Source organism: Protomyctophum parallelum (assembly GCF_964188405.1).
Source record: "Protomyctophum parallelum genome assembly, chromosome: 5".
Taxonomy (NCBI): Eukaryota; Metazoa; Chordata; class Actinopteri; order Myctophiformes; family Myctophidae; genus Protomyctophum; species Protomyctophum parallelum.
Window position 1 is genome coordinate 29,184,213 of NC_139702.1, and position 18,272 is coordinate 29,202,484.

The 18,272-nt window shown below is 42.1% G+C and overlaps 2 protein-coding genes across 2 annotated transcripts in view; both read left to right on the plus strand.

The window, feature by feature from the left end:
* Positions 1–18,272, plus strand: part of LOC310859477 (E3 ubiquitin/ISG15 ligase TRIM25-like) — a 289,970-nt gene that overhangs the window by 202,940 nt on the left and 68,758 nt on the right. The window lies entirely within an intron of this gene.
* ier2b (immediate early response 2b) lies at positions 4,415–5,955 on the plus strand. Its single transcript, XM_083764582.1, has one exon. It carries the CDS (start codon positions 4,544–4,546, stop codon positions 5,141–5,143), a length of 600 nt encoding a protein of 199 aa, XP_083620708.1. The 5' UTR covers positions 4,415–4,543; the 3' UTR covers positions 5,144–5,955.

An 18,272-nucleotide genomic window follows, 5' to 3' on the forward strand; every position in this document is an offset into this window, starting at 1 on the left:
TAAATGAGTCTGATAATTTATGATTTTAGTACTAAGACCCTCAGTGACTGTTGTTATGTAAGCGAGCAGCATGAAGGCTCATATAATATACAGCAAGGTCAAGTCAAGTTGCTATTGCCCTAAGCAGGACTCACTCTTTCCCAGGGTTCTCGTATCAGGCAGTCACCATGGCCTCATACATATAGCAGTAGAATGGAACACATACACATTTATAAACTTTGGCCTCCAGTCCATTCTCCATTCTGAGAGTGGAGCGGCACATTTCATAGTCAGGCAGAAGAAGAGACCTTCCATTCTCAAGTGCTGAGAAGCAGCCTGTCTTTTTGGTCAGACAGCTCCTCATAACAATGTGTATGCTATAGAAAAACACAGAGAATAACGGGTGCTCGCAGAAGATTAAAAATGTCTAAAAGGTGAATTGATGTGCTTCTAGGAATTGATTGATTGAACTTTATTATTGCAAATAGTAAAGTGGTAAGGTTATACAATGATGCTAAAAAGCATCAAAGCACAAAAACATTTAATTAAAAAGGAAGAGGAGCACTCAAAAATGTGGAGGAGAGGAAGTAAGTTAAAACAAATTGTTCTTCAAAGATGTATTCTACTACTGTTGAATGTTGATGTGTCTGATGCCCATATATGGAGATCTGTGTGTCTGTCCCTTTAGGCCTATGCCCATATATGAAGTCAGTACTTGTCTCTTTTATTCTCTTATATGGAGATCCCTGTCAAGTATATGACCAATTGCCCATATATGGGCATGTTGATATAAATATCCATAGTGGTTTAAGCAGAATCATATATGGAGATCCCTGATGTCATCAGTATATGGCCAATGTATGCATGCTGAATTCTGATACAACTATATTCTATTTAAACAAAAATCTTGTATGGGGTCCCTGGCACAACATCATTTCAGATGTGGGTCCTTGACCAGATACGATCAATTTGAGGATCTCTGACGTGAAAACGTTTGAGAGCCCAAATGGGTTGGTTTACAGTTACACAGTAAGGAAAAGAGAAGAGACCCAATGAGACTACAATGTTCCCCACAATCTCTGTCTCTCTCTCTCTCCCTCTCAGTGTTGCCAGATTCTGTGACAGAAATAAGTGACCAGTTCTACAAAAACAAGCCCAGAAGAAGCGACTAGGCGATTTGAAATCATCGGCTATTTAAAAACAAGAAATGATGACATAGTCATAGTCATATTATTACCAGCTGCTTTTATCTGCGGCGGTGATGGTCTGTCGTGGCGTTGCACACAATGCACACGGAAGGAAGACAGTTGACTGGCATAGTATGAGTATGCTGCTATATTATTATCACAACACAACATGAAGTTATAGCATGATGTCGACCTAAATGGTGTTATATATGAACAAGCGCTGTCCGTTGTGCATTTGTCCCCCCCTCCCCCCCCCCCCTTTTTACCTGCAAGCCCCAAAAATACGCAACCCACAACTACCAATATTTACAAGCAACTTTACAGAAAAACAAGCCCAAACTCGCTTTATAATAAGCCGACATGGCAACACTGTTTCTCTCTCTCTCTCTCTCTCTCTCACACACACACACACACACACACACACACACATCCCCTCCCCGTCCTCCCACCCTTTCCTGTCCAGCTCTTTCTTCCTCTCTCCCTCCCTTCCTGTTTCCTCTCCTCCCTCTCTGCTCCTCCCCCCTCCACCCCACTTCCTCCCATCCTGTCCGGGGAAAATTCACAGACCATTGTAGTGTTATTCTTAACACCCATTGAGAGAGACAGACAGACAGACAGACAGACAGACAGACAGGCCCTGCAAATGGGTTTGATTTTCAGCATTACTCTCCAGTAATTATATTATGTCCCCCGACACTTTCCTTTTATTTGAAACAAAAACAGACGTCTCTCAGACAACTCAGCCAGTATTTGGGTGCGGTCCCAAATTAGAAATACTTTTACATTGAAGAAAAGGTCTGGTGTTAAAAATGTACACGAGTTACGAGTAAGAGTACAAAAGTATTGGCATGAAAATATACTTTAAGTACCTATCATGCAGACGGCCTATGTCCCATTTCACAAACTTGTTCAAAACAGGTGGGTTGCACACATCCAGTTCCCTGCTGGTGCTGGACACAAAATGGCAGTTTAAAAGGGTTAAATAAAATAATATCATGTATAGAAGTCTAAAATAGCGGATCGACAATCTCGTTGACAGCTTTCAGCTTGTAGATCGACTATTTTCAAATAGCCAAATATATATGTTATTCGTTGGAAATGGTTAATGTGTTTTGTAATAATATTCAAAGTCTACAAAGTAAGTAATAGTAGTGGAGTAACAGGCAACCATATTTGCGTTTCAGATATAGTGGAGTCTTCTACTCCAGTATTGAAAATTGGATGTACTCCATGCAGTAAAGTACAAAATACCTCAAAATCATTACTTTAGGTACAGTAAATATACTTAGTTACTTTCCACCACTAGCTGTCTGTCAGGTTCCAAATGTTCTGTAAGTTATCAGCCTTCTGACACTGCAAGCAGCAGTGTCAGAAGAAGGGTGGATTTTATTATAGCCATACAGCAGGATTAAGGTGATCCGGATACCGTATAAACCAAACAGGCTACCATATATAGTCTAGGACTGGACCACTTACAAGGTTTTCCAAAAGGAATCTGTGGAAGGACAGCATATGGCTGAGGTTCAACAAGAGGTTTTGTTCGTCGAACTAGGCCTATGTGCTGTGAAATGTTGGTGTGGCAGACTTCGTCAGCTTTGGTAACAGTGCAAGCTACAAAATATAAAAAATATAAAAATAATAATAAAAAAAAGAACAAGGTATAATGTAGGCTAATGATGTTATACAAGGGTACTAATCATTTATGAAGTGTGTGTTTACTTTGTTATGTAAAGTGTATAAATGTATACACACTTGTTTTAAGTATAGTCTTATATCACAAACAATGATTTTGTTTTTGTCTGCACTGCAGATAGAAGGTAAATCAGTAAATCAGATTTCAAATCTTTTATCTTAATGCCAAGTATTCTGAGCCAAGGCTATAGTTATATCTTTCTATTACAAAAGAGCATTGGTTGTTGGGACTGGGAGTCAACAATGATTCAATCTTAATCCTGAATGATGTGGAGGGAGAGATGCTAAAAATAGAGCAATAATGGTGTGCTTGAGAGAGTGACAGCTGCCTCTACCGTTTGACCTCAATCATTGCCACTGCCTTGGTAACCCCTTGGACCGGTGACAGGTCCTTATTTGGTGTTGCGATGACGTCACCACAGTGCAGTGTGCTGTGCGCGCCAGGCGAGCGTGGAGGCGCCCCTCTCTCTCTCTCTCTCTCGTGCGCGCGCGGGGCCAGCATGGGGGGAAGTGAGCTGCGGTTGAGCGCGTCGCCGTAATGGCTTTTCCATTGCGCGCGTTCCCCGGGGACTTCCTGCTGCCGGATTAGCCATATATGGCGGTGGAATGTGACGCGTGTTTGTGTGTTATGCGCGCGCGCGTGTGTGTGTGTCTGTGAATGAGAGAGAGAGAGAGAGAGAGAGAGAGAAACTCCCTGGAAACTGGAGACATTTCCGCCTCCGTAAATTCTCTGAAACGCTGAGTGCGTTTTATCATGTAAACACTGACATGCTATTCTTTTCATATGGTGGACAGAACTGTAGTAGGCTAGAGGGAACTCCACTTGATGCAATCGGTAGACTAATGATGTTATTAGCATAATGTAAACAAATGCTCTCTAATCGGTTCCCATTTGAATAGAATAACAATGTTTCTGTTCCATATCACATGGATGGCTTCAAAATCCTGATTAAGTGTTGATTAAGTGTTGCCTATTGTGCGTTTTGATTGCATTATTAGACTGTTTTATTTTGTTTCCAACACTGTCACAGATTCCAAATGAAGACCTAAAACTAAACCTCATGGAATAAGCTATAACCTTGTAACAAGAGCAGGAATATATTAATAATGCAATAATAAATATGTGGAGTGGAGAAATAACAATATTACTGTGTGTAATTGTAGGATATGTTTTCCCATGGACCATGCAGTCTGCATTAAACACATTAATTCGTTTAATACACGGTTAAATATATCGCTAGTTTATTTGTGCCTCACTGCATCACAGTCAGTATGAGGACCTCACAGAATCAGTAGGCCTATAGTCACAAAATAAACATTCTTGATTATTTACTATGTAATTAAGAATTAAGTGCCGCTTCAAATGTAAGGGTCCATTTTGTTCCATTAGTACACTCTCAGGGTTAAATCATACGATACATTATATTTGAGCGTTTGTTTTGTTGAGGCTAGCAGGTCTGGGCGGGGTCTGTTGTGAGGAATGAAGTCCACCTGACGTCACAGTGGAAATATAATACCGCCCTGTTGCTCGCTAATTCCCATTACTGTGAGAACAGCCGGTGACACAACACACCGACTGACAAGAACTAGTCCTCAAGGAATTGAGAAGAAATACAAAGTAGTAGTTTTTTTCTAGTTCGCCGACTTCATTTTTGGAAGTGCCAACCGTGCGCAATTACGCAAAGATGAGTACCACAGCAGTAGCCGCGACGAGCGCACTGGACGTGAACGTCGAAGCCAAGCGGATACTGGCCGTGTCCATAAGCAAGCTGTACGCCTCCCGGAGCCAACGGGGAGGTCTGAGGCTTCACCGGAGCCTCCTGCTGTCCCTGGTCATGAGATCGGCCCGGGACATCTACCACTCCGCCTGCCTCCTCGCCCAGGAGGAGGAGGAGAGCGCCGCCGCCACCACCACCGAGGAATCGATGGACATTATGGACACCACCGGCTCCACGGTGGCCCAGCCGCCCTCCCCCACTGCCCCGGAGGAGCCACATAGCGCGGCCACGGAACCCCCACACGACGACGACATGTGCGACGAAGAGACGGATAAAGAGGATAAAGAGAACATGAGCCCGGTCATAAGCCCCAGGAAACGCCGGGGCAAGGCGTCCGAGGCGCCGGACTTCCTTCCCAGCAAGAGGGCGAGACTGGAGCCCGGCGAGGAGAGGCACGCCGTGCCCCTGGCCCTGGGCGGTTCTTCAGGGGCCATCGGCCTCGGAAACTGTCGCGCCGGAGAGTCCCTGGCCACGTTATCTCTCAACAGAATAATCCCTGCATTCTGAACTGTGAACTGTGGCCCCCGAAACAGGGCCGTTGATATAAAGAATGTATAACAAACCGGAGGGCCGATCTGATACCCTCGCTAGTACCCGACAGACAGGGGCCAAAGAGCTGGCCTACATCGGCGGTGCCCCCACCGGGGGGGACAATGGGATTACTGGAGCCAAGTTGCGACCTCTCAGCCGATTTGAGGTCGTCTCGTTGTTGCCAAACCCGCCAGCAGGGCTCTCTCTCTCTATGGACAAGAAAGAAAATGTCCGCGACGAAGTTCGTTCGTGGTTCGTGGCCAGAAAAGTTTGAGGAAGGAGCCAAAGAGACTGCGGGGGAGGGAGATTCTCCCCCTCTTATTAACTGTGGTTAATTGGCCCGTTGTTAAACGGGTTTCTTTTTCATGAAATGAGTGACTCAAAAGGTGCGTGAGAGACGAAGCATCGTGGCGTTCAGGGAATTTCCTGCTGTTGTAGCTTCTGGGAAATACAAGACCAGACGAACAGAAGAAGGGACATTTTTGTGGCTCGCTCGCTCACTCGATTACTCACGGATGAACAATAGCTACTCTGGACTGATGAATCAATGTTGTTCTACATGACGAGGCTAATGTGCTGCTTGACTCAAAGCAAGCTCATGAAGTCTCCTGCCTTAATGGGATTCATGTTACCACGGCACTTAAAATAAAGACTTTTGTGGTAAATGCCTGACCTGTGACAATGATATACATGTATATCCCACTGTTGTTACCTCACATTCAACGCTGCTATACGTTTGTATTATCTCCAATCACGGTGTGTAACAAAATAAATGTTATTGAAAGATGGATTCCGTTCTCACGTTGACTTTTTTCTAAGGTTTGTGGAATGATGTTGATAAACATTACACTTGAGCCAGACGTAAAATCCTGAGGGCGGTTAGCCTACATTCTTGAGTCAGTCTGCCTTCAATCTCATGACCTCACAGGCTCACACACTGACACTGGTACTACAAACACGCACGCACACACACACACACACACACACACACACACACGATTCCAGTAGTTGAAACATTTCCGGTGGATTATGATGGAATTACGAATCATTTCCTTCCCAGCATGACCGGATAACTGATTTAGAGCATGCCAATTTTGGCCTGTAACATGTATAACCTCAACACTAGTACTACATTACAATGTTTTAGAATTTACATACTTGTCTGAAATCAGTGAAATGGTTCAAGAAGTCACCCACATAACTGACTAAAATAACTTTAATGATGTAACCGATGTTGAGCTTATAATGATTACTATAAACAGCATGTAGATGGTGTTTATATAATCATAAACACCATTTATGATAATGATTATCATCACTGTAGCTATTAAAGTTCTTGACAGCAGCGCTATCCTTTATCTGATATTATTTTGTTTTGCCATCATCATCGACTTAATCATAACTACTCATGACACTATAACACTATAAATTACTTCTAAATCCTGACAGTTTTCTGAAAAAGCTGTTTCTATGTCAAGTCGTTCATTTTTCAAAAATAGCAGACCTACAAGCTCATAGCGTGCCACTCGGTGGCGCGCTATGAGCTTATAGATCTGCTATTTTTCAATAGCTAAAGCATAACATAATGCTAACCCCAAAATGGGTTAAAGGGTTTTTTTAAATGGCAAATTAGTTTAGGGATAAGGGTTAAGAGGTGGATATAGCCCATGAAGAGCTATAGCCTCGGACACGATCAATGGAACCAAATGGACCAGTATGGGGTCCATTTGGTTCCATTTGTTCAATCTCAGTTATGGGGGTCCGTGAAAATGAATCGTTTGAGAGTCACTGTCCTAGTGTGGACTCAGTGTAAATCAGTGTCATACATATTCTGAAGAAAACCTGGAGACTGACATTCAGTAATCAGGTGTTATGGTCAAAATAAGAACATTGTAATCTAGAATCTTTGCCACAGACACATTTGTCTGTGCGATAGCCTCTCACTATTACGTAGGCTAAAGCCCATGCACCAAGAGTAACACAACATATACAGTAACTCCATGAAGTTACCAGACGTTTAACTCCCTATAATCCTCAGCACATAATAAGCCAAATGTACACATAAGCGCCCACATCTGAGTTCTAACCTTTATATGACCCATATGTATAGTACAGCAGTCCAGGGGTTACTTACAACAAAGTAACTGGGTCAAATGTCCGATTTATTTAAATCCATAACATAATTTGGTTTAAATTATGTCATTATTATCAGAGCTATGCTATGGCTACTTTTTCCAAGTCTTGTTTTGAAATAGAACGTTGCAGACAAATAACTATATACACCTATTAGTAACTTCACCAAATGTCATTATTGAAAGAGTGCAGATTAATGTCTTGTGTGCATTCGTAGCTTCAGACAGGAGATAAGTGAACTCTCTAGTCTGAATCCGTTTTATTTATCACATCTCTCTTTTTTTTGTGCTCTGGGATGATGTATCACCCATGGCTGATTCGGTCTGGCTTATTAGCCAGGCTATCACATTTACACACCAAGTTATTAGCATTGACTTGGATAAATTAAATTGTACTGTCATGCAGCATACATTAAAAACAGACATAAAAAACGGGTTAAATTCTGCCGCTGTAGTGAAAACACAGCTATACTAACTATATGGTCCTTGTGTGAGCTGCGATTACCGTGGCCATTGACAGATGATAACCGCATACAATACTTTTACAATTATAGCACAAAAGGTTATTTTGTAAAATATGTTGTATAAACAACTGTCCTATAGCCTATAAGTCCATTGCCTGTTTTATTGTTTTGTTTTGACTATGTATAGAAATGTGTCTAAACCACTTTTTAGCCCCCCCACAAATATTATAGACCAGTAGTGTTTTACAAAAAACATTTCATACACTTATGGAGTCCCCTGAAATGAAAAAGTTAGCACCACTGTTCTATAGTGTCTGCAAATGTCAACAGATGACATTGCTGCCACATCATGTTTAGTCATTAGTAACATTTTACTCATTACGGTTGAACCAGTAGAACTACTATAGTCAGTGGAAACCAGTCGTGCAAGTCTTGCTATTACCACAGTGAGCATTTTATTATTATGTTTTATTAAATTTTGTAGCACTTTTTGACAACTCTAATATTTGTGGTCAATTAACCTTCTTAACCAGCCGTTTTCAAAGTAGAGCCCAGCCCATGGACGCTTTTGGTTTTCCTTGGGCCCTTACAGGTCTGTAACTCTTGAGAGTCATGGGAAATGAAAATATTTGAGAGCCACTGTCTTAAATGAAATGCAATAACGTGTCTTATTACTTCTTTTGAAAAGCATGGAATTCTAAATAAATATCCATCAACACCTCTACCTCTCAGTAAAAAACTGTCACAGAGAGTGTACTGTACAAATGGAATCAAACAAATCCATTTTGGTTCCATTTCTATGCACTCTCAGAGCTAAATGTTCAGCCATATAATGACGAGTAATTTGACTTGTTGAGTAATGTTCAGCATGATATAAGTGATATGCTGTTTAAGATGCAGACAGTGTGGGTGTCTGCTACACTGTCTGTCCCAGTGACGTTGTTGCCAACAGCTCAGAGCTAAATAAGGAAGGATCCAGCCAATGCCTTTACAGAAGCCACATGCATGTGCATCAAGTGGACAATTATGTCCCTGACGTTTGAAAAGGTATATACTTATGTCTATGCCCAACAGCAAATGCAAGCTAGTTTACTAATACAGTCTGACACTATCAATTCCATTTGATTGTTTTTGTATGTACATTTAGTCTTGATTTTTTGTTTTGTTTCCTGTTTGCTTTGCCAATGTAACAAATTGAATTGAAATACTGTAGGTTACTAGTATGATGCTTGTAATATTGATGTGCTTACATAGTCTGGTTGTGTAACCTGTATAAGGCACCCTGTGTTGATGTTTTGTGTGCGTACTGTATGTACGCGCTATTACAGCACTTCAGTTCAGAGGGCCACTTATTATAACAAAAGAACTAGGTCAAATTTTAGATGTATTTATCCATAACATATAACATCTGTTATTATGGCACAGTAGTCCAGGGGTTACTTATAACAAAAGAACTGGGTCATACAGTATTTCAGATGTATTTATCCATGACATCTGTGTTTTCTGTGTGACCTTTCCCACCCGAACAAACCCTGCAATTGACCAAGTGTGAACTGAAAACTGTTTTGTTTGTGTGTGTGTTGAAAATATACAGTATACATATATAGGCCTATACATTTAGTTGTTTGTGAAAGACAAACAAATTCAGTGTCGATTAAGAACATTTGTGCGTGTTTGTCAGTGTGTGTGTGTGTGTGTGTGTGTGTGTGTGTGTGTGTGTGTGTGTATGTGTGTGTGTCTCTATCTCTGTGTGTGTGTGTGTGTGTGTGTGTGTGTGTGTGTGTGTGTGTGTGTGTGTGTGTGTCTCTGTGTGTGTGTGTGTGTGTGTCTCTCTGTGTGTGTGTGTGTGTGTTTGTGTGTGTGTGTGTGTGTGTGTGTGTGTGTGTGTGTGCGCATCTGTGTGTGTGTGTGTGTGTGTGTGTGTGTTTGCGCGTGCACACGCGTGGCGCGTGTGTGCTTTTATGTACTGTATGCGTGCGTGTGTGTGTGTGTGTGTGTGTGATTACAGATATCACGTGCCAAGTGGTCATGAACATATGATGACCTCATTCCTCGCTGTGTTGTGTAATGTTGACTCTGTGGAGCGGTTTCATACAGGCCAGCGAGCGGTGAGCTGACTAAACCCGTGAGCGTGGATGAGGGCAGGCTCAACTATGTGTTTGTTTGTGTGAATGAATGACTTGGTATAGTGAGTGAGGTAGCGCAAACGCACGCACACACGCACACGCGCACGCACACACACACACACACACACACACACACACACACACACACACACACACACACACACACACACACACACACACACACACACACACACACACACAGAACTGTTGCCTGATTCTGTGAGTGAAATAAGCAACCAGGACTATGAAAACAAGCCCCCCCCCAAAAAGCGACGTCACTACGTCTCGTCACTACCTTACCTTCATTCTCTATAGGCCGTTCTCCCACATGAGCATTGGATATTTGAAAATAGCCAATCTACCAAGCTCACAATGCGTGAGCAGCGGTGCTTGTAGATTTGCTATTTTCAACAAAAATAAAATAACAACACAAATCTGGTACGGGGGTCCCAGCTGGCACAAAGTGGGGATGGGGATAATATGCGGCAAATGACATATTCATTTGGGGGTCCATGAAAACGTTTTAGATTTAAAACCACTGGTTTAAGCAACATTAGGAAACAAGCCCCCCCCAAAAACTACCGATATTTCAGGGACTATACAGAAAAAGCCCAAAGTCACTTATAATAAGCGGACGAGGCAACACTGAGAGAGAGAGAGAGAGAGAGAGAGAGAGAGAGAGAATTACAACCTACAGGAAGACAGGAAGTGATGTGTGTATGGGGAGAGAAGGGCGTGGGAGGAAAGTATTTTAAGACACAGCTGCTGCAGGGTAGATTTCCCCCGGTACATCTGGCCTTGAATGACTGTCCTGTCCTGTGTGTGTGTGTGTGTGTGTGTGTGTGTGTGTGTGTGTGTGTGTGTGTGTGTTCGTGCGTGCGTGCGTGCGTGCGTGCGTGCGTGCGTGCGTGCGTGCGTGCGTGCGTGCGTGCGTTTGTGTGCACGTGTGTGTGTGCGCGTGTGTGTGCACATGTGCACGGGCGCGTGCGTGCGTGCACACACAGGGGGGTAAATGAACACTGATGAGTGTACTGTGCAGTCAGTCACCATGCATGAAAGGAGAGAAGAAGAGCTCATAATAGACTGCACTGGATTATGATGTGTCCGATCACGACATCATTATGTCTGTCACTTCAGAAGAACATTGAGATTGAGAGCGAATCATATGTTTTATTCACTGAGGGCATTTCACATTGTTAAATGTGCCTCATACACAGGTGGCGATCCCATTCTAAATCCATTCGCAGCTACAATATAATAAACAAGATTATTAAAGGCTGTGCGTGACACACCGTGTGCCGTGTGCATGTTTATTTGGTGCAATTAATTCACATCAATTTTAAACATAGAAGTTTGTTTCATGATGAGCACATCCACCCACAAAATAATGCCAATATTATGAAGTAGAGAGGTTCGGGCCACACTACCTACCACACAGCCCTCACACCTACTGACAAATATCCCCATATACAGAGATCTCTGTATTATAATCTGTCGTTCCTTTTATACCCATATATGGAGATCCCTGATCTGATGTCATCAGCATATGCCCAATTTGAGGACAGCCATGTTTTGGATGGGGAATTAGCCCTTCACTAAGTCCCTCCCCAACCCATCCTTGTCCAATAGGCACATTTAGCAGCGAAGAAAGCTTGACCTGCATAGCAACCCGTTGCTAAACTATTTGGATTGGCATTGGACAATCGCTTTTTGGGGTGGGATTTAGTGAAGGAATAATTGTGGGGAAGTCTTACTATGGCTGTTGTAGAATGACCTAAACGTGACATCTTTGCTGATGACCAGGACCACCAGAGTCTTCAGACCCTGGTGGTTCTGGCCGTCATGTTGTTGGACAGCAAGGTCAGAACTAAGTTGTGGACCCACCTTGCCACCAGAGCCCGAAGGTTCTGGTGTTCCTGCCTGGCCCTCGTGTTGTTGGACGGCAGTAATCAACAGACTATAGGCTACGATAAAGAACTGTCAAACATTGGCCAAATTGTACATAGGCTACTGAGAAAGAAGCAAAAAGGCAGTGTGAGCATGTAGATCAGCTACTGTCACAATATTTATCTATGGAACCGAGTCAAACAAAACGTAATGCCTCAACTCCTACAATTCCAAGTGCTTGGCAGGATATAGGGGAGTCCCCAGCTCAAATATGATTATTTGGTTGGGTCGTGCAGGCCTGAAAAGGTTGAGAACCACTGCTATAAAGTACTGGATTGTTATAACAGTGCAGGAAACTATCGCTAAAATAGCTACACGTACACCTAGGGGAAGGCCCAGGGAATCAATGACAGAGTGTACTTAAAGGACAACTTTAGTTTTTTTCAACCAACGTTCATGTTTTAGGTTGTTATTAGACAAAGTAAAAGATGAGTGTATCTTTCTTTTCATTTGCTGCTTTCTTTCGTTTTGGGGATTTTAGCAGTTTTTGACAGGGGGGTGGGGGCATTCGAGCATGGGGCTAAATATGTATTTTTTCACAAAATGTTATGGTGATTTATTTTTGTATTATAATAATAATAAAACTTTATTTGTATAGCACCTTTCATGACATGAAATGCAGCTCAAAGTGCTTTACAGAACAATGGAGAATAGAAGAAAAGCAAGGCAACGACATTAAAAAAACAAGCAGTAATGCAATACAGTGAGGACATGAATAACAAAAAATAAAAAGTAAATGATCAATTAAAAGGGATGTTGTAGAAGTGGGTCTTGAGCTGAGCTTTAAAAATGTCTACAGAGGCTGCCTGACGAAGGTACAGTGGGAGCTTGTTCCATGCCGACGGCCCGTAGAAAAAAAGCTGCTTCCCCGTACTTTTTAGTTGCCATTTTTTTAGGCAAAGCGAGCAGGCCAGCAGTGGAAGACCTTAGGGGGCGGTTTGGGACATATTTAGGCAGGCAGTCATGTAGGTAGGAAGGTGCGAGACCAGTGAGAGCTTTATAGACAAGTAAAATAAATTTAAAATCAATCCTAAAAACAACCGGAAGCCAGTGCAGTGATGCCAAAACTGGAGTAATATGTTCTCTCATCTTAGTTCTAGTTAAAACTCTGGCTGCTGCATTTTGGACAAGTTGTAATCTGTCAGTTGTTTTCTTAGGCAGTCCTGAAAAAAGTGCATTGCAGTAATCAAGCCGAGAAAAAACAAAGGCGTGGATTAGCCCAAGGACAAATAGGCTCTGATTCGTGCAATATTTCTAAGGTGAAAAAGGCAATCTTGGTAACATGATTAATGTGTGAATTAAAATTCAATTCAGAATCAATAATAACCCCCAGGCTTTACTGTACTGCTACTTTCTACAGTCAGGTTGCCAAGTCTGCTTATTATTGATTCTTTCTGCTCACTAGAACCGATTATGAGAACTTCTGTCTTATCCTCATTTAGCTTGAGAAAGTTCTCAATCATCCAACATTTGATGCTAGACAGACAGGTCAACAGCGGGTCTAAAGCACAGGGATCATCAGGAGCCACAGAGAGATATAGTTGGGTATCATCAGCATAGAAATGAAAATTTCTAATGAGTTCGCCCAATGGCAGTATGTACAAGGAGAAAAGCAGAGGGCCAAGAATCGAGCCCTGTGGAATACCAGAACTGATGTCGTGTTTGTCTGAGTCAAACTCGGCTAGATTGACAAAGTAACTTCTGTTTGATAGGTAGGAGGAAAACCAGGACAGGGCCGTACCAGACAGGCCTATCCAGTGCTCCAGACGCTGTATTAAAATTGAATGATCAATCGTGTCAAATGCAGCCGTTAGATCTAGAAGTAAGAGAACGGATACATGTTTCTTGTCAGCAGACACCCTAAGATCATTCATTACTTTTACAAGTGCTGTTTCTGTGCTGTGACCTTTCCTAAAGCCAGATTGGAATTTGTTGTGGACATTATTGTTCTGTAGAAACACATCCAATTGATGGAAGATGCATTTTTCTAAAACCTTGCCCAGGAAGGGTAGATTTGAAATGGGTCGATAGTTACCCAAAACAGCTGGATCAAGATTGTGTTTCTTGAGTAGGGGCCTAACTACAGCAGTCTTCAGTGAGTCTGGGAAGACGCCTGATTATAGAGAGCTGTTTACAATTTTTAGGATATCTCCAATCACACTGTCTAAGACCTCTTTGAGAAAGGTGGTGGGAATTGTATCCAATGAACAGGAGGATGATGTCATCTGTGATATGGTTTTGCGGAGTTCGTCTTCATCAATTGCGCAGAACGATAATAGGCTCCCCCTGGAGAGATCTACCCTGGGACCATTAGCTGCTGTTTGAAGGTTTGCGCTAGCAGCAGCACCATTCATAATATCAGCTCTAATGTTAAAAATGTTGTTGTCAAAAAAGCATGCAAACTCATTACACTTAGCTTTAGAGGCCGGGAATGACTGCTTGTAGGACTGGGGGGGGGGGGGGGGGGGGTTAAAAGTCGTTCAATGGTAGAGAATAGGACTCTGGCATTTTTCTTGTTCTCATTAATAATGCCAGAGAAATATGCCTGCCTTGCTAGACGCAAGGCTTTGTTATAGGCGACTGTTGAGCTCAGTAGCAGCAAATGAAAGAAACTTAACACTCACCTTTTAGTTTCTCTAATAACCTAAAACATGAACCTTGGTTGAAAAAAAACTAAAGTTGTCCTTTAATACATAAATAAGGGGAAGGGAATCAATGTTACATGAACATCTACTGTAGGATCAATTCTTCTCACTCCTGTGCTCGTGTGTGTCTTATTGAATTCAGAAGGATTCAATACACCATGACTACACCAAGTTCAATAGGTACATCCCAGTAATAAACAATCCTTGTATTAGGAATAAAATAAAGGTTGCAATTAAATACACACAGTGCACACTTTGTGTATATTCCCGCCCAAAGATTGTTATTTTTACACTCTCACAACGGTTCTTGGTTCTTCTGTGCCTCATGTGTCCCATATCATTGCTATCTTCGATGTGTCTCTCCTAGTAGGCAGACATAATGCCAGGCTGACCCCAGTGCGTCATCCTGTTTAAAAGGCCAGTCATCCTTTCTCTATTCAGAAAGAAATACAGTAATAGAGGTACAGCAGTGGTTTTCAAACGTTTTCATGTCAAGGACCCCCAAATTGACACTTATTTGCCCACGGACCCCAACATTTCAGACCCGTGGAGGCGTGGAACGCAAAAAATCAGGCTGGAATGATTTTTACGGCTCTAGTCTAGCAGGACCCCCAGATTGGCATTCATTAGGCTACGGACTCCCATTTCATGGCATTTTCATCTCTGGGACCTTAATTTATATTGTAAAATCAACGTGAATTTAACTCTGAGAGTGTGCAAATGGAAGCAAATGGACCTGTAAGGGTCCTTTTGGTTCAATAGTACGTACACACTCAAATTTACAGACCTGTAAAGGTCCATTTGGTTCCCACTTAGCCTGAGCTATCGTTAGGTTTCTGGTCTAGAGGGGCGGGTACGCGGCTGAGATTTGCACACACCCTGATTGGTTCATCGATCTGTCCGTCAGCCGGTCCATTCTCTTCCCCCCTAGTGCAGCACTATGTCACATCATATTGAGCTACGCCCACCCAGAAGGGTTGACTCCCACTTCTAGACCAGAGTGGCCAATGCATTTTCCCAGGCTTTCATTTAAAAAAAAAAGCCTGGGTACCGAGGCTAGGTTCCCACTATTGCTGGGGGTACACTGGAACTCCCCCAAGGACCCCTTCTCACTTTGAGAGCCACTGTTTTACAGAACCTGGGATTGCTTTCTTATTTTACATTAATTCTTCAACTGTAATTGACAAGCTTGGATTAATATTCTCTCTTATATTACTGTATGTGTTTACATCTACGGTATTCAACTCCCCCCCCCCCCCCCAGTGCCTAGGGTAAGGGTTGGTGGGAAGTTTGTTTTGTTATATTGTTGCTGTTGTTGTTGTTAATTTGTATGCCACAATTTCAAAATAGGAAAAAACTCATTTTGCAAAAGATTATGGTACTTGTAGTTTACTTAGGCTAGCTTCAAGCATTGGGTTGCATGCATGTGCCCTCACGACGATCACGTGACGTCAACAACACAAAAGGCTGTTCCCTTCCCTTAATCATTATCAAATAGAATTTGAAGATAGTTTGGGAATTAAAGTCCGTTTTAATGACATTTCAAGCTAGTCAAGACATGTGCATGCTATTCGTTGGTTGGTTTGAACACGTGTGTTCTTATAAACATTACTAACCTGAATAAACTGAAAGAATGAGACAGATGCAGCTTCCTGTAGAGTTCACCCTGCGACTGTCTCACTATGGGGAATCGCCCTCTTGTGGCAAACCATAGGCCTAACTCTGGTTGAAAGGTTCAGTACAGGCTGATTTGGTACATTTCTGGTTAAAAATAAATACAAAATAAATAAATAAAAGAAAGAAACAAGTAGCTACAGTATAAACATGGCAGGATGCATAAGACTCAACGTATTGTAACAGTATGTGTATGATGTAGTAAAGCAACATAGCAGCCTGCAGCTATGACGCTGTATAGGCCTACTTTACAACACAAATCTGTGTTGCTCTCAATTCACGAGTAGGCTAAGCTAAAGCTGGATAGATACAGAGTCAACATCAACTTGATTTATCAATTTGAACCAATAAGAGCCTCTGGCATATCTATGCTACATTGGAACCGCACAGTTGTTGATGATGACTAAATGTTTTACTTTGTTGGATAGTGAATAGTAGTGTGCATAGTGAAAATGTTCAATTCAATTTGGTCTCCTTGGACCAAGGACTATTTGTGTTTATTGGACACTATGATTTGTTCCCCCCTCCTATAGAGCCATCTGGAGAAGAACTACAGAGCTGGAGATGAAGGCGCGGGGCTGTCATGGCAACATGAGGGCACAAGACCGAAGGGGATGATGGAGGAGCAGAGACGGATTAACCTCCCACGAGGGCCCCTGGGCCGCAAACATTCTGGGGCCCTCCATAGTGCGCGTGCGTGCAGAACTTTCAGGGGTTTGTGTAAAATTTTGGTCAAAAGATGATAAAAAAAACAAAAAAACAAACATCAATCGACAGCTAATGAAGGGCCCCAGGAGCCCTTGCCAGGGCCTCAAACCCAATACAGCATATTCCGGTATACCTTTGGGCCCCACTGGCCCAATGGCTAATTTGGCCCCATGTGGAGGAGCCTCATCAATGGCATATAATATATGTCCCTCAGGGAATTTAAAGGTCTAAGTAATTAAGTATAAGTAAGATTTGTTCTGCACTGGAGACATTGCATTGCACAGTTGCATTATTGTCTTCTGTGCACTGAGCGGTGATAATGTGATAATGTATGTCTAATTATTGGAGAAATTGAACAGTACAGTATGTAAGCCAGAACCACTGTATCAGTGTCTATGGGGACAGTGTTTTCCAAACCTTTTAGATAAAGGCCCAAAAAAAATAAAGGGAAGCTCCACACATCACTCAGATCTGCGCACAATCAATGTATTTATTTAGCTTTCGGTCTAGAAGAAGGTTCCCTTTGTGGCTCCGAGTCCTGCAGCACCTCTCTTAAGTTGTTTCAGCGGATCAGTGGTGGTTCTTTTAACTTTTAACTTTTTTTGTCAGATCAAGGCCCAAAACAAGAAATTTAGACTATTGCTCAGGACCCAATATCCTGATACATTTAATTGATGAAATACTTTTGGAACATTTCGGAAAGTTTCTTTACTTTACTTGTGATTTATTTTGTTTAAACTTTTTTAAATAATAATATACTTTATTATTAAACGGAGAAAAGGACATATTTACTTGCGAAACCATAACAATTGCTCCTCTTCAACCCACTGTTTGGGAAACAGTGGTCTATTGCATATGTGGGGGTCCTGGAAAAATGTAAAAACATAATTAAAACAATAAAAATTAAAAAGGTATAGGAGAATCAGTGGTACATTAAAGAATCAAGACAGAAAGGACACTCCAGGATGAGTAGAATGCATTCTCTCTGGTTTTATTCACGTTCTTAGGAAGAGATCCGTTTGGAGTTACAAAATGCACTGGTAGAAATAGCAGAGATAGAGATAGAGAGTGAGGGTGAGAGAGAGGGGGGAGTGTGAGAGAGAGAGAGAGAGATAGAGAGAGAGAGGGGGGGGGGGGGGATTTCATAGCCAGAATAAACGGGAATAACATCACCAGATTCAGGGTCAGGCAGTTCTTCCTCTCAAATAGATTGTTTTTCATCATAGGAAAAAAGTTAATATTCGTTCTCCCAGTTTTCTTTTTTAATAACTTTTTTTTTGTAACGTTAGATAAAGTGTTATCTATCCTCATCCCAACAGGTTCCCTGTGAAATAACTGGCAATATAACAAACAAACATTCTTTGATTTCATCCCCAAAGTCATTTTGTCAGCTTTTTTTGGTCAGCTTT